General features: G+C 40.6%; 1 protein-coding gene and 1 pseudogene across 3 annotated transcripts; one reads left to right on the top strand and one right to left on the bottom strand.

Annotated features, from left to right (window-relative positions):
• Window positions 1-1,963: 1,963 nt before the first annotated feature.
• Window positions 1,964-26,250, bottom strand: NRBF2 (nuclear receptor binding factor 2). 3 transcript variants are annotated; one of them, XM_036264665.1, is made up of 4 exons: window positions 26,044-26,250; window positions 9,326-9,410; window positions 4,725-4,765; window positions 1,964-3,482 (listed from the first exon to the last, which is right to left on the bottom strand). In XM_036264665.1, exons 1-4 carry the CDS (start codon window positions 26,071-26,073, stop codon window positions 2,772-2,774), a joined length of 867 nt encoding a protein of 288 aa, XP_036120558.1. In that variant the 5' UTR covers window positions 26,074-26,250; the 3' UTR covers window positions 1,964-2,771. The 3 variants fall into 3 exon arrangements, with proteins under 3 accessions (XP_036120558.1, XP_036120559.1, XP_036120560.1); XM_036264666.1 differs by lacking the exon at window positions 26,044-26,250 and adding an exon at window positions 9,830-9,880; XM_036264667.1 differs by lacking the exon at window positions 9,326-9,410 and having other exon boundaries at window positions 26,044-26,246.
• On the top strand, window positions 15,096-15,404 carry LOC118632646 (annotated as a pseudogene).

Raw genomic sequence — 26,250 nt, 5'->3', positions numbered from 1 at the left:
GAAATAATAGGCCTGGAAGTGCCTAATAATGATGGCATCCAAAATACAGTAAAACAAACAAGTACCTAGAAAGTGTTAAAAGTAGAAAGATAATGTATTTAACATTTTGAACGGACTCACCTAGAGACAAAATAGTTTCATTATTTTAGTAACATTGATAAAATAGACAATGGCTTAGGAGGGTCTATTTTGAAAACATCTTACCTTGACTTTTGAAGACATATGGATTACTTGTGGTCGCCACAGCAGCACAGCTAAGACTCACTACAGACTACTTTCTGAAAGCAATGTTTTATTGTCACTCTGAAAAGCTGAAAATAAGAACTCAGGACTAGGCTTTCCGGGCTTTTTTAACGCCCAGCGGTCTGGGATCAGTAGCAAGAGGCCACCGCCGAGTAAGGAAAGTCAAGACCCGCTAACCGTCCTGTATATACATAACACGTTATCTGGTGGAAGCACGCTGTTCCGGAATCCATTTCAGTGACTTAAACCTGACAGAGAAGACACAAGAACACCTAAACCCCAAACATGAGATGGGTCATGGGCCCCAAGGTTAGGTCCTGCAACTGAGTAACACAGGTGTTTCTGCCCTAGGGAAGACACTGTGCTAGGAGGCTGCAAGACACCATGTCATCCTGGTCACAGGCACACACATTCTGTTAACAGAGGCGAACACAAAACTTAAAAGCAGATATAACGAGAGTGCTAAATAGTGTGAAGAACTTCAGATAGCGAAAAAGCATTCACTTAACGTGCAGCTGTTGGTGGGAATGCAGAGCAGGCCCCTGTACAGCCCTCACACCACCCAGTCAAGGTAGGCAGGTGGGGGAGGGGAGGAGCCAGAAAAGGAACCCTTAGTGACTTTGCAAGTATTCGTGCCAAAAACGCAACAAAGCTCACCTTTTAAAGAGAAATGGCCAGGCTAAGTTTATCTTCGACACAAACTGTTGTTAAATCTGAAGTTTTAGAAGGAAGGCTAGGCAAGCAAAATATTCAACACTGAGATGGACAAATTCATATAACTTTCAGAGTGGAACTCTTTCAGGACATTTTAAGAGGCCAGTTTACTTTTGATTTTATCTGTAGCAAGATGACAAAAGGAAACGTGACCTCTGCATGGCCACCTCAACTTAGCTTCCTAAGTATGTGAGCCCAGCGCTCCCTCAAGCCCATGGTCCCCGACGTGTCTCCGGATTTCTCACCCCCACAATTCCACACGAGAAACCACTCTGGGCTTTCCACACACCCAGTGCTCGGGCTCAGACGCTTCCCTCCCGTGCTCCTCGGCCTTCCACCCCGGCCCCGGGCTCCCGGCCTCCACAGAGGAGGGGCCCACCCCGCCTCCGTCCCGGGCCCGGGCTCCGCAGAGGAGGGGCCCACCCCGGCCCCGGGCCCCGGGCTCCCGGGCTCCGCAGAGGAGGGGCCCAGCCCGGCCTCCGTCCCGGCCCCCCGGGCTCCGCAGAGGAGGGGCCCACCCCGGCCTCCGTCCCAGGCCCCCGGGCTCCGCAGAGGAGGGGCCCACCCCGGCCTCCGTCCCGGGCCCCCGGGCTCCGCAGAGGAGGGGCCCACCCCGGCCTCCGGCCCCGGGCCCCGGGCTCCGCAGAGGAGGGGCCCACCCCGGCCCCCGGCCCCGGGCCCCGGGCTCCGCAGAGGTGGCCACGCTTCGCGGCCGGAGGGCCTGACTCGGCGGAGGCAGACGCCCAGCAGCAGCAGCCCCAGCCCCAGCCTGAGCCTGTCCCACGTGTGCGGGGCAAGGAGAGGCTTAGAACACCTGGGGCTTCTGAGTAGAAGCCCCTGTTCTCTCACCCTAGTTAGAGGGGAACTGGACTACAAAACACTAAAGAAAGTCGTTACCACACCAACTTAATCATCTGACGGAATCTCTTCACATTCGTATTCAAAATGTACAACACAGAAACCATATGAAACTTGCTTTATAAGTACCAACCACATTCAACAAAGGTATAAAACACAATTACTTTATTGATTTCTTACAATCAAATACTGCCAACTAGCATTACTTCCACTCATGCATCATTAAAAACAAAAGGATTATTTCCTTGGTATTTTCAAATGATGCATTATACAATAAACAAAAAAAGTTAGAACTTAAAATGCACCCTGATTAATTATGTAAACTGGTAATTTTTTTTTAAAAAAAGCATAACTAATAATTTGGTTCTTCATAAAATGGAAATTTAAATATTTCTCCTGATAGTCTTGAGGTTATCATTATGTTATGAGTAGTGCAAAGTGTGGCACACAGAGTTTCATCTAGAAAGGTGTCTCACCCACCTTATTAAACAAATGAAATGTGCATAACAAAATGCATACAGTCAATGCATGATAGAAAGCATGTTTCAAATACAAGGCAGCTCCTCAGGCCACCATATTATTTAGGTTTTGCATTATCATTTATGGCATTATAGATTAATTACACATAACATACTTTTATACATTTTAACCCTGAAGATAAGAAAAATAATTGTTGTTTGAAAAAATTATTCCAGGTAGCCATTTGGTTTGTATCAGGAGAAAGTGAACCTCCGAGAGTTTAGTGTCTGCCAAGTCTGGAATCATTAGCTCGAGTCAGTCAGTCAGACACGCGACGTATTTCACAGTGACCGTTTCCCACGTCCTGGCAGCGCCGCCTCTCACAGCGCCAGATGAAGAAGCATCTCCGGGATGACCCTTACGTGTGCTTTTCCCTTTTTTGTTTCTTCCGGATTAACTGTATTTTTCCTCTTCTTGACTCTTCTGTGGCCTTCATTTTAATTATTCATAAGTCCTTTCAGAATATCCTCAGAGAGTTCCATAAGGGGAAGTTCCGGAGATGGGAAATCCAAGGGCGGAAGGTTGGGTATCGGAATATCCTTGGCTTTCCCAGTGTTGGCTGCAAACTTCTGCCAGGTTGCAGAGGCGGCTGCGGTTTCCGAGTGTGGCGGCAAGCTCCACAACTCTGACTTTTCGACAAAATCAGCATCTACATCCAGCTCCTTTTCTACTGGGCCTTTTAGAAGTCTGGCCTTTTCAGCCTTGAGCTGTTTGTTTTCTTTCCTTAATCTTTCATTCTCAGCCACAAGGAATTCCACGTGCCTCTTCAAATCTGCAATTTTGGTTGCCTGCTCCTCTATAATTGTTTTATCATCTTTGGGGGCTTTGCTTCCAATGCACGGTTCTGTTGGCTCACTCTTCTGCTGAAGTAAAAATAGCAGTGTGTCTGGATCCCTGTCAAAGACCCCCTGGACTTCGGGCAGGTGTTTCTCTGTGGAAGGGCTGTACTTCTGGGAGAGCAGGAGACTCTGGCCCTCTGCATCCTCAGCAGAGGGTTTGTGAGATGCCTGAAGCTGGGCAGCGGCATCCTTGTCTGTGCTCTGCTGGGCTTTCAACCTTTCCTCCCGCTTGGCCCTCTTCCACCTCTCCTGAATGAGGAGCAGCTGTTTCATGTGGCTATCCCTTTGCAATTCCAGTGATAAATGAGCCTATTATACACACAAAAAAGGTACAATTTAACATAAGTCTCTTAAGTAGCGTCCAACAAACACTATTCCAAGATCCTCCTCTATGAATAACCAACCCAATAACACTTAAAATTTATATACTATGTTTGCAATTCAATTGAACCTCAAATTTTTTTCAAAATAACCTTTCTAGGTAAGCTAACACTTTATGTTAGCTTATGAATATAAACAAAGCATCATTCATTCAGGAAGTCAGAAGTCCTATTCCAAATCAACACACTGAATCAGACCTTTTTAAAATGTGCCTTAACCATCTGCAGTGTCATTGATACTCAGCTTAAAAACAAAACCTTGCCCTTTAGACATCAATTTTAAAGTCTTTTCACTGACAGGGGGTTCAGAAGGCTCAGTGCACAGCACGGCTGGCACGAGCAGGTCCACAGTCAAAGGGACGTGCACACGACGGATCACAACTCTGGGTTCTCCTGGTTCAGTTCGAAGAACTGGTGCTTTTTGCTGCCCTCTGATACCCCCTCACAGAAAGGCTCTCCTTGATCCTATTAAGCATTTGCCAAGAGTCTCCTCTGTACCTGCAACTTGTATGATCAAGAAATCGTCTTTGGATGAAGGTATTTTAAAAACCAAGGGAGGCCCTCTCCAAACACAGAAGACAATTTAAAGCAATTGGTGAAACAAATGTAAAAGTACCAGAACTGCTTGGGAATTCAGGACAAGATAAGTTTAGATTTAAATTATCTTTGAGAGCAAAGGGAAGACCACCTGGTTTCCCCTTGCCCAGGCCCACTTACTTACTGTCAGCTCCTGGCCAAATGAGCTAACGATCAGGAAGGGCCCTAAGAGGGGTCTCTAGGACAAACTGGGCAATCTGAGATCTACAAGTAACCACTAGGAAAAAAGGACAGAAGTTTCTGCATACCATGTCTGTATGTCTGGTACCTCAGTAGCAGTTCATTTAGATTTAATTTCCTTTCTAAAATAGTCTTCTTTTGCCCGTTTTATATACAGGGTGGGGCAAAAGTAGGTTTACAGTTGTGAGTACATGCAACAGGGTTTACTCCTGCATTATTATTTATAAATTATTTATGATTTTCCATACGAACAACTACAAACCTACTTTTGCCCCATCCTGTATTTCAACTACAGTGTTTTGAGAGGGGCCCAATGCTTTATTTTATACACACTTCAAGTTTTCACAAGAAAATCCCTCTAACCCTTGTTGCAAATACTAAGAAAATGTCTCACCTGCTCAGACTGTGTCAGCTTCATGGCTTCAGAAAGATATGCTGGTTTAAAAAAAGAGAGGCACATTAATATATGTGTCATTTTGTAATTAACAGGTCAAAAGAAGAGTTTTAATACTCCACATATGACAAAAACATAACGGTCTTAGAAGCACCTCTGCTACATAGTTATCCTGTTCCTGAAAAGAAACAAGGTGGGGGTTTTTAAAGATGTAAGTGGTCATCAAATTTAGATATTCTCTACCCCATCTTGAAGAAGTGTGTTCTTTTTCAAATTGATTTGAGAGAGAGAGGAAGGGGGAGACAGAGAAAGGAACATCGATGTGAGAGAGAGACATTGATCCATAGCCTCCCAAATGCACCCCAACTGGGAATCACACCCCGACCTGGATCCAACACACAACTTGTGTATGTGCCCTGACCAGGAATCAAACCCGAGACTTTGGTGCACAGGACGATGCTCCAACCAACTGAGGCACAGTGGCCTGGGCTGAAGGAGTCTGTTCTTTAAAATCTCTGAAGATTTTACAATTAAGGAAGCAAACATGGCCTAATCAGAAAATAGGATTAGCAAGGATTAAAATTTAACAAGAACCAATCAAAACCCTACTACTCATTATGCTCACAAATATATCAAGAGATGATTACCAATGACTTTTTTACCAACATGACTATCTGGACTATCATTTGGGCCTCCTACAGAACTTATATTGACTTGTTTCTGAGCTACACCAAGAGCCTGCTAGGAATTAGTAAATTAAAAGCCATAAGAACTTGTTGACATTTACTGAAATCAAGTTGTCAAAACAGTATTAGTGTCACTGATGAAGACCATAAATGGGCAATAATTTAATAAACTTCTCTTTGATCTTAAGATAAGTTTCTGAGTGACTTAATTTGTTTGAATTTAAATAGTCCCTGTAAAAGTCCATAATTTTCCTCTTTGACCTGAGTGCTAGAACATGCATAAGGCCAAGTTCTCCTATCAGATATGCAAGAACCCATGATGCATTTAATGAACTAAACTCCCAGTCCTTCTCCATTTTATCTTTCTATGAATTTCCCATCTACTTATTTTCAATTACATTTTATATTTTGTTGTAAGGTCTTCTACATCCTGTCCAGAACAAGATGAGATATTATTACTAATAGATCATACTCCATCTCCATTTTTTATTTCTTGCTTACTATAAACTTTTCACCATCTCTCATCTCTCATCTCTACATTAAGTTCCTATTTCACCTTTTTGCAGATACTACAAGGCACTGCTTTCTGACCAGTGTTAATCTGAATATGTTAAGGATTTTTCTAGTCCATGACTTAGAACTGCTGCCTGCCAGGTACTGCCACAGTCTTTGAGACACAATTAAATTGGATGCTCCCTCCCCAACAGAAAGCACAGGGTTGGTTATACAGACTTTGCTCCAGCCGTACTGAACCTATTTTCCTCAACATTTTATTTTATTCCTATAGTAAGTGTGTATAGCTGCATACAGATTGTTTCTTTTCCTTTTGCTCATGTTGAACTCTGTTGAGACATTCTATTGCTCTGATAGTGTGGATGACTTTTCCTAGACATGCCTCCCATTATGTCTGCATGTATTTGTCTCCTTGTCTGAACTACAGTTTGCTTTAAATCTGCTTTCTTAACAAATGGAACAATTTGGAAAAACCAAACTTAAAACGATTGGAATGCCTCCCTTCGCAGAACTTTAAAACTAGAATATGAGAGAAGAGGACACCCAAGGACACCGAGTTGCCAAAGCACAAAGAATTCAACAGGAGTCCCACTGACATTTAAAGCATTTCCAAGATTTTGATATAAAATCTGGGCCTTTAAAAAAAATTATTTTAAAAGAAAACATTTTTGATCGGATTGCATGGTCATGGATTTGCTCCAGAGTCACAAAAGGAATAAATGCTCCAGCTTTACCAAGGCAGAAATTTAGGAAATACTTATCTCACAAAAAGCTAACAATTCTGGTCAAATGCTTCCTTCAATTATGACACAAGGCTAATATTTAAAGTAAATATTGCCCTGGCCAGTTTGGCTCAGCGGTTGGAGCGTTGGCCCTCAGACCAGAGAGTCCCGGGTTCGGTTCGTGTGGGTGGCAACCACTTGATGTGTCTCTCTCACATCGATGCTTCTCTATCCCTCTTCCCCCCCCACCCCCCACTCTATCTGAAGATAAATGCAAAAATGTCCTCGGTGAGGATAAAAAATTAAAAAATAAATACTAAACAAATGATGGGAGAAAGGAACTAAGAACATCTGAAGAGTCTATTACGTCTTAAAATAATAACATCATTTACTATTCTATCATGAATCTGGTACCAAAGTACAAATTGTACGGCCTATCTGGACACACATAGCAAAATACTGCCTCTGAATGACAAAGACTAATCTGCTCTGAATCATTGTTATGTTACCACAGTCTAATGGGAAGGTAGGTCAAGACTTGCTTTCAACCAAATACAAATTGTACTCTGAGGTCTGTTCATCTGAAATGTTCATTCTGAGTTCCAAGCATTGTCAAAGCATATTATTAACTTCCGATATAAGCTTTTGCTCTTTTTTTTAATCCTCACCCGAGGACATTTTTCAATATTTTGTTCAGACAGAGTGGGAGGAAGGAAGAGAGAGAGAGAGAAACATCGACATGAAAGGGACACATCAAGTGGCTGCCACCCGCATGACCAACCAGGGCAGGGGAAAAACTGCAACCAAGGTATGCGCCCCTCGCGGAAACTGAACCCAGGTCTCTCTGCACTGCAGGCCGATGCTCTAACCGCTGAGCCAAACCAGCCAGGGCCACAAGGCTATTTTTAACCAATCAAATACACTTGTAAGTTCTATCTCCATAATTAAAGCTAAAAAGATCTAACAGGCTGCCTTTACCTTTCTACTCCTGAGAATGTCACAGAATTTAGATACGGAGAAAGAGGGGAGAGACATTTAAAGTCCAACATTAGTTTTAAGTCTTCTAATAAAGACATGAATGTAGGTTAGGAATGAAAAACACTTTTCTCCCTTTTATATATTCAGAATATCCCACTGCTCAATGCACAACCTATGCTAATCACTCTATCTTAACCTACATTACAGATGTGTAATCATGACCACCTTGGGCTATTTCACTGTTGCATTCATCTACAACAGTTTTCTTTAATAGCATATAATACATTATCTTTTCTTTATAGTGACTAAAAATTTAACAGTCTAATTCATAACAAAATAGAGTTTAAGAAAGATTTAAAGAGCACTAGCTACCAAGTCTAATGTTGTATAAAGCCCCCATAAAACTCACCATAAAAATTCACAAATATTTATGAGGTACATATTATATGATCAGCTCTGTAGCTGAAGTGGTACCATTCAGTAGCAAAACTAATTCTTGGAAAAAAAAATGGCTTGAGCCCAGCCGCTGTGGCTCAGTGGACTGAGCATCGTCCCACGGACTGAGAGGTCCTGGTTCGATTCCCCGTCAGGGCACATGCCCAGGTTGTGGGCTCGGCTCCAATGTGGGGCATGTGGAAGGCAGCCAACTGATGTTTCTCTCACATCGATGTTCCTCTCTCTCTCTCTCTCTCTAAAAAAATCAATGAAAACATTTTTTTTTTCCAAAAAATGACTTGAAATTTTCTCTGAAAAATCACTTATAGGCAAAAATCAGTGGCAGGAGCGGATTTATCCAAAGCAGTGTCCACAGCATGGTGTGTTTTTAGCAGTAAAGTAACACAGGAGGGCAGACGCTGCCAGGACGGAACAGGGCTCTGGTCACCACGCTGGCCTCGAGGGAAAGAAGAGGCAGACCAGATGACAAGGCTTGCTCTAAGAAAGGTGACCATACCCACTCTCGATGAAGCGTGAGTGAAACACCCCCTTCACCCAAACTTGTAGGTTTGTTATTCATCCAACAAAAACTTGTACAAAACACATCCCGAAGATCTATTTCTGAATTCAACATATATTAGGTTGTATGACTAACTGGAATAAAATTAGGTGTTTGATAAGAATCCTATTATTCTAAATTGTATACCTAAAAGAAAGCTATCACCAGCACAATATTACAAGCATGAATATATAGATGAAATATTCTGAAGGGAAGCTAAAGAAAAATCTCAGGAAAGAGTTTTGATGGGTCTTATATTATCAACATCTTAGAAAACGGAAACTCAGTGAAAATTAACTGATTGGAATTAAAGCAGTTATTACTTTCAGAAGCCAAAATGGCTATTTGAAATCCAGACTCCTTTTCTATAATAACTAAGATGAACTGGCATACTTCTGGCAATCACTCTGTCTTTGGGGATCTTCAGGCTCAGAAAGCTGTGCCCAAGAACCACTTACCAATATGGTATGTGCAATTTTCATGGTTTACAAAGAAGACTGGGTTAGGAGGAACTGGGAAATCCAACATACTTAAAAAAAGTATGTAAGTTGATGTTCCAGTGGGTCAGCAGGGTCAACCTTGTACATGCAGGGCAACAACACATCATTACTACTATGACTTTCATTCTAAACAAAGTGTTGAGAGGTACTTGGGAAAAGGAAATGCCCTACAGATTTAGACTCAGTATTTCTTAAAAAGAATACTTACCTGTAGCCTTTTTGTGACAAGAAATAGCCTCCTCGTATTTCCCTGCAGCTAATAAACGATCTGCTCGTCTGCTCTGTTGATGAGCCTAGAAGACAAACATTTCTAAGTTCCTCTGAATCATAAAAAAAGACGACTTTAAAAAAAAAAAAAGACCTTTCAAGATGATAAATAATGCTGTTTGTTGCCACACATCTAACCATGTACAGCTATATATGTAACGGGAAATCGGAAGGGTAGCTCCTTGAACTATAAAGCCTTGGAAACGATGGGCCACTTCTCTCAACTCGACTAAACCATCAAGGTTAACACCAGGAACTTTTAACTCCTTCAGTGATCCACATTCTTCCCTTCTTCAGAGATTAACCAAGAGTTACAATCAAAGACTGTTACTCAAAATGTGTGTTATTCTTGAGTTTTAGTAAATTCCTCTCAAAATAAGAGTTATTTTGTAAACACTTTCACCAGTTTGTGTAGTTTTAAAACTACAATCAGGGAATTACTTACAACATAGTAAAATCCAAGCTTCTCTTCTTTTTTTAAAAAATCCTCACCTGAGGATATTTTTCCATTGATTTTTGATAGAGTGGGAGGGAGGGAGAGAGAGAGAGAGAGAAATATCAATGTGAGTGAGACACATGGATTGGCTGCCCCTCACATGACCCCAGTGGGGACTGGGGATCAAACCTGCAACCCAGGTACATGCCTCTGACCGGGAATCGAACCCGAGACTCTTCAGTCCGGGGACCGATCCAAGCTTCTCTTGTATAACTCATTCTTCCCTTTTAACCATGAAGTTACTATTTATATTTTTTAAATATAAAACGTATACATTGTACAGTTGAGGAATTAATAATACCTATATTTAATATTACAGTGGAGATTTTTTTTTAGGTACAACTCACCAAAACAACAAAGACAAACTCAAAAGTTCTGAAAGCAAATGACTAAAGTGCCCCCGAATGTAAAGGTAAATGAATTAATCCCTGGCTGACTTGGCTTAGCGGTTAGAGCATCAGTCCGCAGACTGGAGCATCTCAGGTTTGATTTCCAGTCAGGGGCAGTACCTAGGTTGCAGGTTTGACCCAGCCCTGGTCAGGGGTCAGGGTCATGGGGGAGGCAACCAACTGATGTGTCTCTCTCACACTGATGTCCGTCTGTCTCCCTCTCCCTCCCTCCTTCCCACTCTATCTGAAAAATTCAATGAAAAAATATCCTTGGGTGAAGATTTAAAAAAACAGAATTACCACAACTTTGTAAATGTGTTTTCCTCCCTTTGAAGAGGTCGAACAGACTCAGAAGGATTATATCCTACATAAAGTTAAACAGCAGGCAAGGAGAAAGACAAATAATCAATACGCCTAGCTACAATGTTTTCCTCATTAACCAACTCACAGATGTCTTAGCAAAACTTCTTAAAAAAAAAAAATGAAAAGCACTGTACTCCCATGTTCACAGCAGCATTATTCACAAAGGGTGGAAGCAACCCAAATGTCCACCAATAGATGAATGAATGAACAAAATGTGGTGTATACATACAATGAAATATTATTCAGCCTTTAAATGGAAGGAAACTGACACATGCTACAGCATGGAGGAACTCTGAAGACATTAAGCTAATAATGAAATTTAAATAAGCCAGTTACAAAAAGACAAATACTGTATGATCCCACTTACATGAAATATCTAAAAGTCAAACTCATAGAAACAGAAAGTAGTGGTGGTTGCCAGGGGCTCGGGGGAGAGAAAAGTAAGTTGTTATTTAATGGGTGTACTTTTAGCTTTGCAAGATGAAAAAGTTCTGGAGATTTGTTTCACAACAATGTGAATATACTTAATACTACTGGACTGGACACTTAAATATAATAAAAAGGGTAAATTTTATGTTATGTGCACTTTACCTCAATTTATTTTAATAAAAAGCAAAAAAAAAAAAAAAATCTGTTTTGTCAGGTGTGAAGTAAATCATACTTTACCAAAAAAAAAAAAAAAAGTGTCACTGATGCCTCATAAAAAATATTTCAGAGAATCACTTTTGCAACTGAAACTACAAATGTGTTCTCTAAGTCTCAATTTACTCCTGAAAATAACACTGGATAACAATAAATGACTGGGTGCTTAAAGTAATTTTAACCCTGGAGTCTTAGATTGAGCAAAAAAATGTGTTCTGAACACAACAGTTATCTTATAGTGCCCAGAATGATATAGATCTTTCAGGAAAGCAATGTACATGATGAAGAAAGCTAAGTTATAATCAACATGATTTCTCTAAGAAATGTGTTCAGATAGTATAGTTAAAAAAAAAAAGGCACTCAATCAACAAAGTTCTAGGCAAAAGAAAAAAAGGACTAAAACGGGTAAATCTGTAGGTGCCTTTACTTTCTTGAGCTTTGAAAGATGGCACGAACCTTCTCTGAAATCCCACAGTACCTCCCATGGATGACAGTGCAGAACCAGCCCTACCAAGAATCCAGGATTCTTGACTTAAGTCCTGGCTCACCCACTACACGACCTAAGTTATTTCATCCTTCAGGGCCTGTTTTCTCACCTGCAAAATGATAGAGTTGGACCTGATCTATGATCTTCATGTTTAAATGCAAAACAAATCACCTGGGGATATGGTTAAAATGCCAACTCTTACTCTGTAGGTCTGCAGTAGGACTTGAGACTCTACCAAGGTGAAGCTGAGGGCAACTGAACAGACTTTGAGATGCAGAGATGAGCTGCTCTCTGAGGTTACCTCACTCTAATCTTATGCCCCTATCATCTCCATCTTTGATGACATTAATCACTTTCTACGTTATATTTGTGAGGCTCCCGATTAAACTTCGAGCTCCACAATAACAGAATAAACTGTTTCACCAAAGAAACAAACAAAAAGTTCTCAAGTGGTAAGAATAGGACCTCCTGGCTCTCCCCTGACCCTTAAACTTCCCAATGTAAAGTCCAATCTCTGATCACTCTGCCAACTTAGGAGCTACATCTCAGTTAAAAACACACACCTACTCTAGGCTTTTTGGCACCACAGCAATTCAAATACCCTATTAAAAAATACAGTTTCCCACCCGACTGGTGTGGCTCAGTGGTTGAGCGTCAACCTATGCATGATTCCCATCAGGGCATATACCCAGGTTGTGGGCCAAATCCCCAGTGGGGGGCATGCAGGAGACAGCCAATCTATGTTTTCTCTCGTGAATGTTTCTATCTCTTTTTCCCTCTCCCTTCCTCTCTCTCTAAAATCAATAAAGAAAAAAGAAAAAATACAGTTCCCACTAGAGTCTTGTTAGATACCCCAAAAGTACAGACTCTGGTTAAAGCTTAACTGCCTAGGTTCAAATCTCGATTTGCACACATGAACTGCCTTCTTAACTTTCTGAGTTTTTTCATCTCTAAAATGAGTGTGTCGTGGCCCTGGCTGGTTTGGCTCAGCAGTCAGTGAAGGCCTGCAGACCAGAGTCAGGGGTTCGATTCTGGTCAAGGGCACATCCTTGGCCTTGGCTGGGGTCATGCAGGAGGCAACCAGTTGATGTGTCTCTGTGTCTCTCCCACTCTATCTGAAGATAAACAGAAAAATACCCTGGGGTGAGAATTTCAAAAATAAATAAATAAAAAGTATTGAACCTCTAAATACCTTTCTTTGGTAATTCAAGAGCAATCAAGAACAAGAAGCAACTGAAATGGGAATGTTGTATAGGGCTTCTAAAAGTAGATTGGGCACTGATATTTTTTAATTCTGATAACATGCTTCTCTTAAGTATTTCAAGATACACTAAGGTTTTATTTAAAAGACTTTATCTCAATTTCAAGACTGATTTCACTAAGAACTCAATGTTTAAGCCAAGAATGCATCTATTTTGAGTACTAACCTAAACAAGTAGAGTTTGAATTTTATTTATTTTCTTCTTAAAGTATCAATATTTATCAGGACACTGTTAGTACAGAAAAGGTAATGTAACACCCTGCAAGAACTTCAAATACAGGAGCACTAAATATATAAAGCAAATATTATCAGACCCAAATGAGAAAGAGATAATTCAGTAATAGTAGGAGACTTTAATACCTCATTTATATCAATGAATAGAACAGACAGTAAAGTAAACAGGAAAAATAGGCTTTAAATGACATGTTAGATCAGATGGACTTAACAGACACATTTATATCACATTCCATTCAAAAGTAACAAAATACACACTGTTCTCAAATAAACATGGAACATTCTCCAGGATACATTAGATTATGTTAGACCACAACACAAGTTAATAAATTGAAGAATGAAATCATATCAAGCATTTTTTCCAGCGACAATGGTATGAAACTAGAAATCAATTACAAAAAAAAAAAACTAAAAAATTCACAAAGGAAATTAGACAACATGCTACTGAACAACCAACGGGTCAACAGAGAAAGCAAAAAATAACTTGAGACAAATGAAAATGGACAGACATACCAAAACTTATGAATGCAGCAAAAGCTGCTCTAAGAGGGAAATTCATAGTGATAAATGCTTACCTCAAGAAACAAGAAAAATCTCAAATAAACAACCTAGCTTTACATCCCAAGGAACTAGAAAAAGAAGAACAAAGCCTAAAATTAGTGGAAGAAAGGAAATATCAGAGTAGAAATAAATGAAATAGAGAATAAAAAGACAATGGAAATGATAAATAGAACCTGTTTATTAATGAAATTGACAAACCTTTAGCTAGACTCAGCAAGAATAAGAGAGAACTCACATAAAATCAGAAATAAAAGAGAAAACATTACAACTGACACCACAAAAATACAAAAGATCATAAGAGACTACTAAAAACAATTTCTTATACTCCAATAAATTGGACAACCTAAATAAATAAATAAATAACTAGAAACAACCAACCGTCCAAGACTGAATCATAAAGAAATAGATCTGAACAGACTGATTACTATTAAGGTTGAATGAGTAACAAAAAAATCTTCCAAACAAAACTCCAGGACCAGACAGCTTCAGTGTTTGAATTCTACCAAACATTCCAAGAATATTAATCCTCTTCAAACTTCCAAAAAACAGAAGAGAAAGGAACACTCCAAAATTATTTTGCAAAGGCAGCATCATCCTGATACCAAAACCACACAAGGACACCACAAGAAAATAAAATTACAGGCCGATAACCCTGATAAAAATAGATGTTAAAATTGCCAACAAAATATTAGCCAACCAAATTCAACAACACATTAACAAGATCATATATCATGATCAAGTGGGATTTATTCCAGAAATGCAAAGGTGGTTCAACATCCACAAATCAATCAGTGTGATAAACTAGATTAACAAAATGAGGATAAAAATAATCTCAATACTGTCATGTGCTGCATAACATCATTTTGATCAACTACAGACCACACATACGATGGTGGTCACAAAAGATTATAATGGAGCTAAAAATCCCTATCGCCTAGTGATGTCATAGTGCAAGGCATTACTCATGTGTTTGTGGTATATGTTGGTGTAAACAAAACTAATGCACTGCCAATCATGTAAACATAAATTACAGTAGTGTGCTGTACCATCTAGGTTTGTGTAAGTACATTCTATGATGATAGCACAATGATGAAATCACCTAATGACACATTTCTTAGAACCTATCCCCATCATTAAGCAGTGCATGGCTGTACAGTGTGGACATTCTTTTTAAAAAATATTTTTTCTTTATTGATTTTAGAAAGGGAGAGAGATAGAAACATCAATGAGGTCCATTTCTCCATCTGGAAGGACACTGGCATTGAGAACATAACCACCATGTCTTCCAGTGCTTTGAGAAAACCTCAGATGCATGGCCTTTTGGCCAAGCTTCTGAGATTTCATATTGTTGGAGCCATCAATGTATCCTTGGAGGTTTCAGCTTTCCATAAGTTTGGTGTGGCTCAATCAAGAAAGAAGACATTTGCAGATTTCTACAGAAATTATGATTCCAAATAAGATTTTGAGGAGATGAGGAAGGCTGGTATCTTTCAAAGTGCAAAGTGCTCTAGGAATGTAAAGAATTTCTTTGGGTTGAATTCCATGGAAGTTTGTCACTGTCCCATGTTCCTGAACTATGAAACATAAATATTTGAGCTAAGGAATCGTTTCTCTTGATAAATAAATAATTAAGAAAAAAATCAATGAGAGAGAACATCGACTGGCCGCCTCCCATATGCCCCCAGCACTGGGAATTTGGCCCACAACCCGGGCATATGCCCTGACCAGAAATCAAACCGACAACCTCTTGGGGAATGGATCGACACTCAACCACTGAGCACACTGGCTAGGCTATTTTTTCTTTTATATTCCACATGGAAGTAATATCATGTTATTTGTCCTTCTCTGTCTGACTTATTTCACTCAAAATAATGCCCTCTAGGTCCATTCATGCTGTTGCAAATGACAAGATTTCATTTTTTATGACTGAATAATATTCCATTCTACAGTCACACACCACATCTTCTTGATCCATTCATCTGTCGATGGACACTTAGGCTGTTTTCATATACTGGCTATTGTAAACAATGCTGCAATAAATGTGGGGAGTCAGGGGGCACAGGTGGATGTATTTTTTTGGAGTTAATGTTTTTATTTTATTCAGACAAATACCCTGAAGTGGAATTGTTGGATCATATGGTAGTTCTATTTTTAATTGTTTGAGGAACCTCCATACTGTTTTCCATAGTAGCTACACTAATTAACATTCCCACCTATAGTGCACAGGGTTCCCTTTTATCCACATCCTCGCCAACACTTGTTATTTGTCTTTTTAACAACAGCCATTCTGATAGGTGTGAGATGGCATCTCACTGTGGTTCTGATTTGTATTTCCCTAATGATTAGTGATTCTGAGCATCTTTTCATGTAGCTGTTGGCCATCTGTATGTTTTGTTTGGAAAAAATTCTATTCAGATCCACTACCCATTTTTTCATCAGACTGTTTGGTTTATTTATTTTTGCTATAGAGTTGTACGAGTTCTTTATATATTTTGGTATTAACCCTTTATCAGATACATGATTTGCAAATAGTTCTTCACATCTGGTAGGTTTCCTTTTCATTTTGTTGATTATTTTCTTTGCTTTTTGGTATGATGTAGCCCCACAGGATATTTTCTTGGTATCTTTGTGGGTTTTTTGTACTTATTTTCTTTGCTTCTCTATCAACAATTGTGGTAAACAGCTTCTGAGATGGCTCCCAATGCCCCTGCCTCTTGGTATTCACAACCTTATGTAATCACCCTTCCTCAAATGTGTGCTGGACCTAGTGACTTGCATTTAAAAAATAGAATACAGCAAAGGTGATAGGATGTCTGTTCCGTGATTAGGTTACAAAAGATGGTCATTTCCATCTTGGTAGCACTCTCTTTTCCTTGCTCACTTTAATGACACCAACAGTCCTGTTGTGAGCTGCCCTATAGAAGGCTCACATGGAAGAAAATGAGGGTGGCCTGCTCACAGGCAGCAAAGAACTGAAATCCTCAGTCCAAAAGCGCTCAAAGAACTGAATCCTGCTATCAAACCTGTGAGTAAGCTTGGAAGCAGCTCCTGCCCTGGTGAAGCCTTCAAGTGGGACTGCAGCCCTGTGAGAGACCCTGAAGGAAAGGACCCAACTACGCCTTGACCTTATTCTTCACACACACAGTTTTAAACTGCTAATAAAGTTTAGGATAATTTGTTATATGGCAATAGATAACATAATAGTATGGCATCTCTGTCTTTTATTCTAAGCTGCCTCAAATTCTACTGGGAAATAGATAATGTTTAAACAGGGAAAGCTGTGAATGGCCAATCCTCATGAGGCTGTGGTATCCTATCACTGAATAATATTAGATTCCGTGACACCACAATCTCATATTGAAGTACTTTCTGACACTTAAGAGTTTACAATAATCTTATTTAATTTTGTCTTGAGAATCTCTTGGAAATTTGGACTTCTGATCTACCTATGATGGAGCAGGTGTCAATGGTCTACCTTTCAGCTGTAAACAACTATAAAGCTGGACAAAATATAAAAATAGACACTGAACAAAAAGTAACAGGTTACATTTTCAAAAAAAAGAGAAATGCAAAAGTTATGAGACCCACAAAAGGCAGTATCTCACTGGGCAGAGGAGGTGGAGACTGGAACCAAAGGCTGGAATTTGAGGAGACTGCAGGATTGGAGGGAACTGTAGTAGAGACACCCTAAAAATATACATTTAAAAAATCTTCCAGGTCCTTGGTCGATGTCCTACACTACATGAGAATAGGGCACAATTCCAAGAGGCCAAACAGAAGCTCTGAGCAGAGGTCTCAGAAGCCACACACTGCTGGGGAGACAGGTTACAGTTTGGGCCTAGAGAGAGATAACTTGGGTGAATACCTGGCACTTTCACCTAGGACCTCAGGAAGGCCAGCCCTGAGAGTAAGAACCATACGCTAAGCATTTGGGTGAAACTAAAATAGACCCACCCTAATAAAGCCTAAAAGTAAACTCAGACTGTATCAAGGTGATCTATCAGTATTTTAACTGCCAGCCAGAACAAAACCTTACACTCTTTAGACAAATTCAGTCTCTACAACATATTATCCACAATATGTGACATACAATAAAGTTACTAGGCATGTAAAAACAGATAAAAGTAACTGATAAAGAGAAAAGGACAACAGAAACAGACTCAGAGATTATCCATATGTTGGAATTAACAGCAAGAAACAAAAACAAAAAATATAACTGCTTAAGCTGTTAAAGAAAGCAGAGAAAGAGGACACAATAGATGAAATGAAAACTAAAGACATGGGATGAAAGTTCTGTAAGACTAGGAACTTTGTCCTATTCACTGTTGAATCCTTGAAGTCCAGAACAGTACCTGATACACAGTAATTACACAGAATATTTGTTGGTTAACTGGATAGAAAGATGGGAGAGGTTGTGTTGAAAGTTGTTAACAAAACCAAAGACTGGTAAATGCCAACAGAACATTACTGTACTTCAGAAAGAATAATAGAATAAAACTCTGCATCAAAATCTAAAATAAACAAGTATATATACACACATATACAGACACACACAGAGAGAAGGAGGGAGGGAGGAAGAGCGAAAGAAAGGGAAAGATAGTTAATCGCTAGGACTTTTTAACTAGAATTTTCCTACTCCCTCAATAATGAAGGCACAATATTACAAAATGTTCTAAAACTTTTATAAAAAGTAAAACAGCTTCATGCCCTGGTCAGTGTGGCTCAGTTGGCTGAGCATCAGCTGGTGTACCAAAAGATCTCCGGTTCAATTCCTGGTCAGGGCACATACTTAGGTGATGGGTTCAATCCCCAGGTGGGGTGTGTATGGCACAGAAGGCAACCCATCAATGTTTCTTTCTCCCTCTCCATTCCTCTCTCTCTAAAATAAATAAAAACATATTTTGTTAAAAAAAGAAAATAGCTTCAGATTTAGTAATGTTTTACTCTGTGTACCCTGTACAAATTTCTCCTCTGCTGAATACTCCTCAGAAATAACCAGCACTTTGCACATACCCCATTCCTCTCTGTAAACTCTTCTTCCTAGATAACAGATCATATTCCTGTTGCCAAATTCTTATATTACCTTGTCCCCTTAACACTTAAAGAATCTGTTCCATCAGATTTTCAAATTTAGAACTAGAGAGTATGTCATGAAAATGTTTGTTTCTTTTTATTCTCACCTGAGGACATTTTCTTTTTTTAATCCTCACCCAAGGACATTTTCCCATTTTTTGTTCAGATAGAGCTGGAGGGAGGGAGGGAGGAGGGAGGGAGAGAGAAAGAGAGAGAGAGAGAGAGAGAAACAGCAACGTGAAACGGACACATCGAGTGGTTGGCACCTGCACGACCCAACCAGGGCCGGGGTCATATGCAACCGAGGTACATGCCCTTAGCGGGAACCAAACCCAGGTCTCTCCGGACCGCAGGCCAATACTCCAACTGCTGAGCCAAACCGGCCAGGGCTCACCCAAGGACATTTTTGCATTAATCTTCAGATAGAGCAGGAGGGAGAGAGGGAGGAAGAGAGAGAGAAACATCAATGTGAGAGAGACACATCGACTGGCTGCTACCCACAAGACCCCAACAGGGGCCGGGAACAAACTGCAACCGAGGTATGTGCCCTTAGCAGGAACTGAACCTGGGCCTCTCTGGTCCAGGGGCCGACGCTCTAACCGCTGAGCCAAACTGGCCAGGGCTGTCACGAAAACTTTAAGTGGTTTTAACTATTGTAACATTCAGGAGTTAGCCACACAGAAAATGTAGGTCTGCCCGGTTGGTGTGGCTCAGTGGTTGAGCGTCAACCCATGCACCAAGAGGTCACCAATTCGATTCCCAGGCAGGGCACATGCTCAGGTTGTGGGCCCAATCCCCATTGAGGGGTGTGCAGGAGGCAGCCAATCGATGTTCTCACTCATTGATATTTCTATATTTCCCTCTCCTTTCCTCTCTCTCTCTCTCACATCAATAAAGAAAGAAAAAAAATTAAAAGAAAATGTAGGTCTGCAGAGCACAAGAATCTGATTATCTCTGAGTCCCATGTCCCACATGTTTTTCGACCCATCCATATTGTAGCCCTATCCTTCCTAGATCTTTCTTTTGATTCCAATAAATTATCCCAAATTAGCTTCAGCTAATTTGAAGTGGGTTTCTATCATCTGCAACTGACAAAAATATGAACTACAACTAGATTACTAAGTGACAGCCCCTCATCAAAAAGTACATTCTACTTCTACACACTAACTGCTAAAAATACAGGTTCAATATTGTCTTCTTTCCCAAAGGAAAACACTATTACCTTCTATGACTTTTCATATAGTTCTGTGTCCCTGGGGAAAGCTGTATGTAAAGATGTAAACAAAAGGAACGTCATACCAAACAATATCAAAAAAGGTGGCAGAGGTAAATCTAACGTCCTCCTGAACCTTGTGGTAGGGTCTTCAGGAGAGAAGAAAGCTCCTTCACTTCCCCTTTCCCAATCAATTCACTACAGGCAAGCAGTATCTCCTAACAGTAGGTACTGTGCTGAACTGGACGGGGCACTAATGTAATGCAATTATACTTAAGTTAAATGCTCGAGTGTTAAAAAAGTCCAGGAAGACCTGTTTTTAACTGTAAGTCTAAGGATCAATTTCTCCCACACACAGCTCTGCTACATCTTTTTTTCTTCCTCAAGTTTCCAGTTTAGCTTGCATTTTTTCGTAACCACCACCATCTGCTGTGAAGACAAATTACAGGATACAACCCACTACTGAGTTGTGAAATCAATTTAGTGGGTCACAACAGCATTTTAAAGAAATCCAATAGTAAATATTAGAGTATATCAAATATAGTAACACACACACACGTGTGTGTACATGCATGACATCATATAAAAAAGTTTCAATTTTTTGTTTTGTTTTGAGTGATTTATGAGGGTCCCTGCATTTTACACAATTCCAGGAGATACATCCATAATGTAGCATTTCTATAGTAATATACACATATGTTATATGTGTACTAGTCATTATAAAAAATTTCTCACTGTGAATCAGTCAAAACAAATGGGCAAACACTGATCTAACGGAAAGATCAATATTTAATTTAGAATCTTGCTTTCAAATCCTACTATCATTTATTTCTTTTTATTTTATTTATTTCTTTATTTTTGGTATGTGCCCTTAGCAGGAACCGAACAGGGACTCTCTGGTCCACAGGCTGATGCTGCAACTGCTGAGCCATACCGGCCAGGGCAATATTTCTTATTTTTAAACAGAGGGTGTTAAGATTTTTAAATTTCTTTTGATTGATTGATTGATTTTTAGAGACATCAATTTGTTGTTCTACTTATTTATGCATTTATTGGTTGACTCATATGTGCTCTGACTGGGAATCAAATCCACAACCTTTGGTGTTTCGAGACAACACTCTAACCAACTGAGCTTCTCAGCCAGGGCCCTTACTCTGCATTTCAATGTCTTCACCCATAAAGTGGGAAATATCTCATATAGTACTAAAAAACAAAATAACACATAGATAAAGTGTCTGATACCAACTCTAGCACTTAGCAATTGTCAGATAAGTCTTAGTTCTCTATGGCCTTTTCCCAGAGTGCTTTCCTTAGCCCAACCTAGCTTGTGACACAGGATGAATTTTCCTTGAAATTTCCAGTGCAACAAGGAAGACATTCATATATACTTATTTTTTTAAACTTAAATATTTTATTGTCAATGTAATTAACATGAAATAATTACAAAGATTCTAGGTATGTACAAGGCCATTCTTTGGACCACATCTGATTCCTTTTCTTAGACGAGAAAAACTGACCACTCTAGAGGGAAGCTCAGTTACTCAACAAACATATTCTCAGCAGTCTTAAGAGCCGAAGACATAAGAGTACAATTGTGGCCATGTAGTCACATGAACCCTGTCCTTTGAGTGTGCAGAATAGGTAAGCAAAGCATGAGCAACAGTCACATATAAATTAAGGTCTGACATCACTTCCTAAATAGGCAGCAAACAAACCAAAGAACTAGAAATTATCTCACAAATTCTGACTTTTGCTAACAGCACTCACAATGCCAAAATTAAATATACTGAAAGAAATGCCTAAATATACACTAATTTTTGCTATAATTTTTCCATATCAAAAATCAACAGGGAAAATCAAAACTCCCTCTCCCTCAAGACAGTTTTCAGGAAGGGAGCATCAGATTAAGCTTAATGTGTTGCCCTCCCACATTTGCATTTTAAAACAGAAGCTAGTTAACAAGAACTATGAATCTCACCTAGGAAGTGTGATATAAGGAGACTGAATAAACAGGGAAGAAGACAGTGTGAGAACTTGGTAGCTGTCTTCAAATATATATGGGGCTGTCATGAAATACAGGAAACCAGACTCAGAGTTGTTCCAAAGACAGAACACAGACCCAGTGGGAAGTTGCTGGGAGGCGAATATGGGCTCAGCATGTTGAAGAATTACTCCCTCATGTGCCTGGCACATGGAAGGTGATCATCATTTTAATGTTTTTATTAGATATTTGAGCTGTCAGCTGGTGACTGCTTCTAGCTGTAATGAGTTCCCCATTACCAGAGGTGTTCAAACCAAGTTGTCCAGGACACTGTCCCTTTGGATAAGAATTAGCCCAGATGGTTGAGTGTCATCTGTGCACTGAAAGGTTGCCAGTTCAATCCCCAGTTGGGGCATGTATGGAAGGCAAAGGATCTCTGTCTCTCTCTCTGTCTCTCTCTCTGTCTCTCTTTTTCTCTAAGCATGTCCTCAGGTGAGGATAAAATTTTTAAAAAATCAACAGGGAAAAAAAAATCCACTGGTGAAACAAAACTTATTCAGAGTACAAGGACTAGCTATTTTTCCCCCTCAATGGAAATACGATTTCTCTTGTTTTTCTTCTGACCAACTTAAAAAACCAGAGAACTAGAACACAATACCTGTACTACATATTAAACTGACTATTTCAGCCCTGGCCAGTTTGGCTCAGCAGTTAGAGCATCAGCCCTCGGGCCAAAGAGCCATGGTTTGAATTCTGGTCAAGGGTGAGTACCTTGGTTGCGGTTTGGCCCCTGGCCCTGGTGGGGAGTTGTGCGGGAGGCAGCCAATTGATGTCTCTCTCACATCGATGTTTATTTCTCTCACTCCTTCCCTACCTCCCTATCACTCTATCTGAAGATAAGTGGGAAAATATCCTCAGGTAAAGATTTAAAAAAAAAAGACTATTTCAGCCCTGGCTGAGTAACTTAGTTGGTTAAAGCATTGACCTGATATGCCAAAGCTGTGGGTTCGACTCTTGCTCAGGGTACATACAAGAATCAACCAATGCATACATAAATAAGTGGAACAACAAATCGATGTTTCCCTCTCCCACTCCCCTTTATTCTCTTTTTCTAAAAATCAATTAAAAATTTTAAAATAAAATAAATTGACTATTTAAATTGGTCTCTTCCATATCCTAAAACTCACTGTGATAAAACACGCCTACAGGCCCTTACTTACTGCAAACCTAAGAATCTAACAAAAGAATCGACACTAAAGCAGAGGAACTAAATAAATGACACAATATACTGTCAGTATAGATGAGGACCATAGTGAAATGAAATCAATGACTGCATTAATGAGAAGCATTGCAAGAAAAAGGTCATGATATCAAAATAAGTTGTGATCCATAATGTATTTGAGTCACTGGTCTAAATAATTAATTCCTCTCAGCCTAGGCTTATTTATCTGTAAAACGGGGAAACAGTTCTTCCTAAATTCAAAGGATGCTCTGAGGAAGACAGGTGATTATAAATCTATGTACTGTAATAGTCCTTATACAGTGAATTTGAACTACACTATATCAGAAAAAGCTTATATGTACTACTGAGATTTTCAAAGGCACTCATTAAGTCAAAGCACTGAGAAAGATTTCGCAAGTTGAGTCAACTGAATACAAAGTTGGATATCTGCTCACAAAAGAATGTGATAATCTTCAAAAACAAAACAAACAGCCCTGGCCTGTTTGGCTCAGCGGTTAGAGCGTCAGCCTGCGGTCCACAGAGACCCGGGTTCGGTTCCCGCTAAGGGCATGTACCTTGGCTGCAGTTTGTCCCCAGCCCTGGTTGGGTCGTGTGAGTGGCGGCCACTCGATGTGTCCCTTTCACATCAATGTTTCTCTCTCTTCCTCTCTCTCCTTCCCGCTCTATCTGAGTAAAAAATGGAAAAATGTCCTCGGGTGAGGATAAAAACAAACAAACAAAAAAACCCAGTCTTATAAAACTGAGTGACAACAAATTAAGAGGCCTGTCACTGGTACTTAACAGCACAGTCAAAATGTTCAAATAAATGTTCATCTCTGTCCCATTGTTATCTTCCAATAAACAGCTAAACTAGAACTCAGATCTTTCAAATCTCAAACGGTTTAGGAATTCAAGATGCCAAATTTCCAACACTTGCCTACAAATTTTATGACTGGATTATCAGACTGTGCTAGCCTACTTAACAAGACTGGATTCAAAATTCTCCTCTATAAAAAGGTAATACTTTACCACCACTTAACTAAATTTTCCTAAACTGGTGATTCTCCTGCTCCATCTATAACTATCACCCAGTTCCAGTCTTCTCATAAGCTTCCACACACTAGTGGGAGTTGGCTGGGGTTATGCTGCAGCCTGCAGCCAAATAAAGTAAAGCTAACTGGAACTAAACCAATGGTCATTTTGCAAGGACACTTGAACTTTGGAGCACTTTGTAAACTGCTGGTTATTTCTAATAATATTCCTGTTAAGTTTTAATATTGAGCCATTCACTATATTTCACTGCAAACTATATGTTACCTTAAAAACAAGAGAAGTGCAAGACTTTTCTCTGGTTTTAAAAAAACTCACAAATCTAGTCCAATTCTTTTTGTGTGTAAACAACTCTTACCAATGGGGGAAGGGATCAACTTAATAAAACTGGGAGGTGCTTCTCAGAGCAGCTACCTGGCACCAGTCATTTAGGAACCACAGCTTCAGGACTAGTCCTAGAATCTTAAGCCTTTTAAGCTCAACAAGCTCAAACCTTTATTTTACAAGTGGAATTTTAAAGTAAGGGTTTATACTCTGGTTATTATAATAGTTACCTCTTACTCTGCACTATATACCAGGCACTGTTCTAAACTCTTTACACCTGTTACTTTAACCCTCACAACAAACCAACAGACTGAGGTCGACTAATCTGCCCAAGGTCACACAGCATTTAAGTGTCAACGCCAGAATTCAAATTGAAGCAGTCTAGCTCCAGAATATATACACTTAAACCACCAGGTTCTACTGCTTCTCTATAGGATGGTTTCAATACAGCCCTGGGCTCTTCCACAACCCGTGTTCAGATTTTCAACATGGGAAATTAATTCTCTGTATGTCCACCACTGCAACTGAATCTCAAACTTGTGATTCTTTTCAAAGTTCCTTCTGTCTGTCTGCAACCTTAAATAATCTGACTTTTGTACCCAAAATAGGTACTCTCTGGGAAACCAGAAGATGCAGTGATCAGTCCGAAAAGAACAGGTTTCTAAACCGTCGTTGCTTAAACCACAACACCTGAGATGCCTAAAAACATAATAAATGGACTATCAGCACGTTTTCTGAGAAAGGCAAACAACTACCGTCTTTTCACGGCGCCTAAAGTGACGAGACTGAGCTAAGGGGCGACCCTGTCTTTTTCTCCAGCGGTCTCCAACTTATTCGAGGAGACTAGACTTTCGGCTTGTGCATCTGAATGTAGATGAGGAATGGATGAAGGGGGAGGGGGGTATGATTGCTCCCTCTCTCCAAAGTGGGGAGGCTCAGACTCAGACCCCCGGTGCTACAGGTTAAACCCAGTATCTCACACCACTTGTGCCCTGATCGGTTTCAGTGCCTCTCCAGGCTGCAGGGAGGTGTTTACGTGGCGCTTGGAGGCATTTCCTCAGGCCTGAAGAAGGGGCAGCCCGGCTGGTGGAAGCCCCTCGCTCCGGGCCCTGCGGCAGGGGGCGCACGGAGGCGGCGGGAAAGGGACTCCGGAGTTTCCCGGGGATCCCTGAGGGGGTCACCGTCTGGGACTGCTTGCCCCGAGCCGCGGTGGGGCCACGCCCGCTGGCGCCCCCCCAGCCTTTAGTACCACCGCCGCCAAGCCCGCCCCTGGCCCCGATGGTCAGCGGCACGAGGGGGACCAGACCGGACTCTTGAGGCAAAGGAGCCCGAAGACGGACGCGACCCTCTGCGGGCCACTCACCAGGTTGAGGGGTCCTTCCATTACTTCCATAGACCCCGGAGTAGGAGGAGGCCTGAGGAAGGGGAGCGACGGCGCCGAAGCACATGGAGGAGAACAGCAGGAGTGTGCCAAGCAGCGACCGGACAGCTGCTCCTCTCCGCGCCCCGGGAGCCAGCCGAGGGAGCAGAGGGAGCAACAACCGCAACACTTCCTCCTCCGGCGCCGCGG

This window comes from Molossus molossus, unplaced genomic scaffold, assembly GCF_014108415.1.
Source record: "Molossus molossus isolate mMolMol1 unplaced genomic scaffold, mMolMol1.p scaffold_m16_p_17, whole genome shotgun sequence".
In the NCBI taxonomy this organism is placed as follows: Eukaryota; Metazoa; Chordata; class Mammalia; order Chiroptera; family Molossidae; genus Molossus; species Molossus molossus.
The sequence above is the reverse complement of the archived record's forward strand: the minus strand, read 5'-3'. Positions and strand labels throughout refer to the sequence as shown.

What these genes read in the sequence shown, in the direction of transcription:
- NRBF2 (XM_036264665.1), bottom strand. Translation starts at nt 26,073, where the DNA reads ATGGAAGTAATGGAAGGACCCCTCAACCTG. An exon ending in TTGTCACAAAAAGGCTACAG is followed by an intron (nt 4,766 to 9,325) that starts GTAAGTATTCTT and finishes TTTTTAAACCAG; the next exon opens with CATATCTTTCTGAAGCCATG. An exon ending in AGCTGACACAGTCTGAGCAG is followed by an intron (nt 3,483 to 4,724) that starts GTGAGACATTTT and finishes TGTGTATAATAG; the next exon opens with GCTCATTTATCACTGGAATT.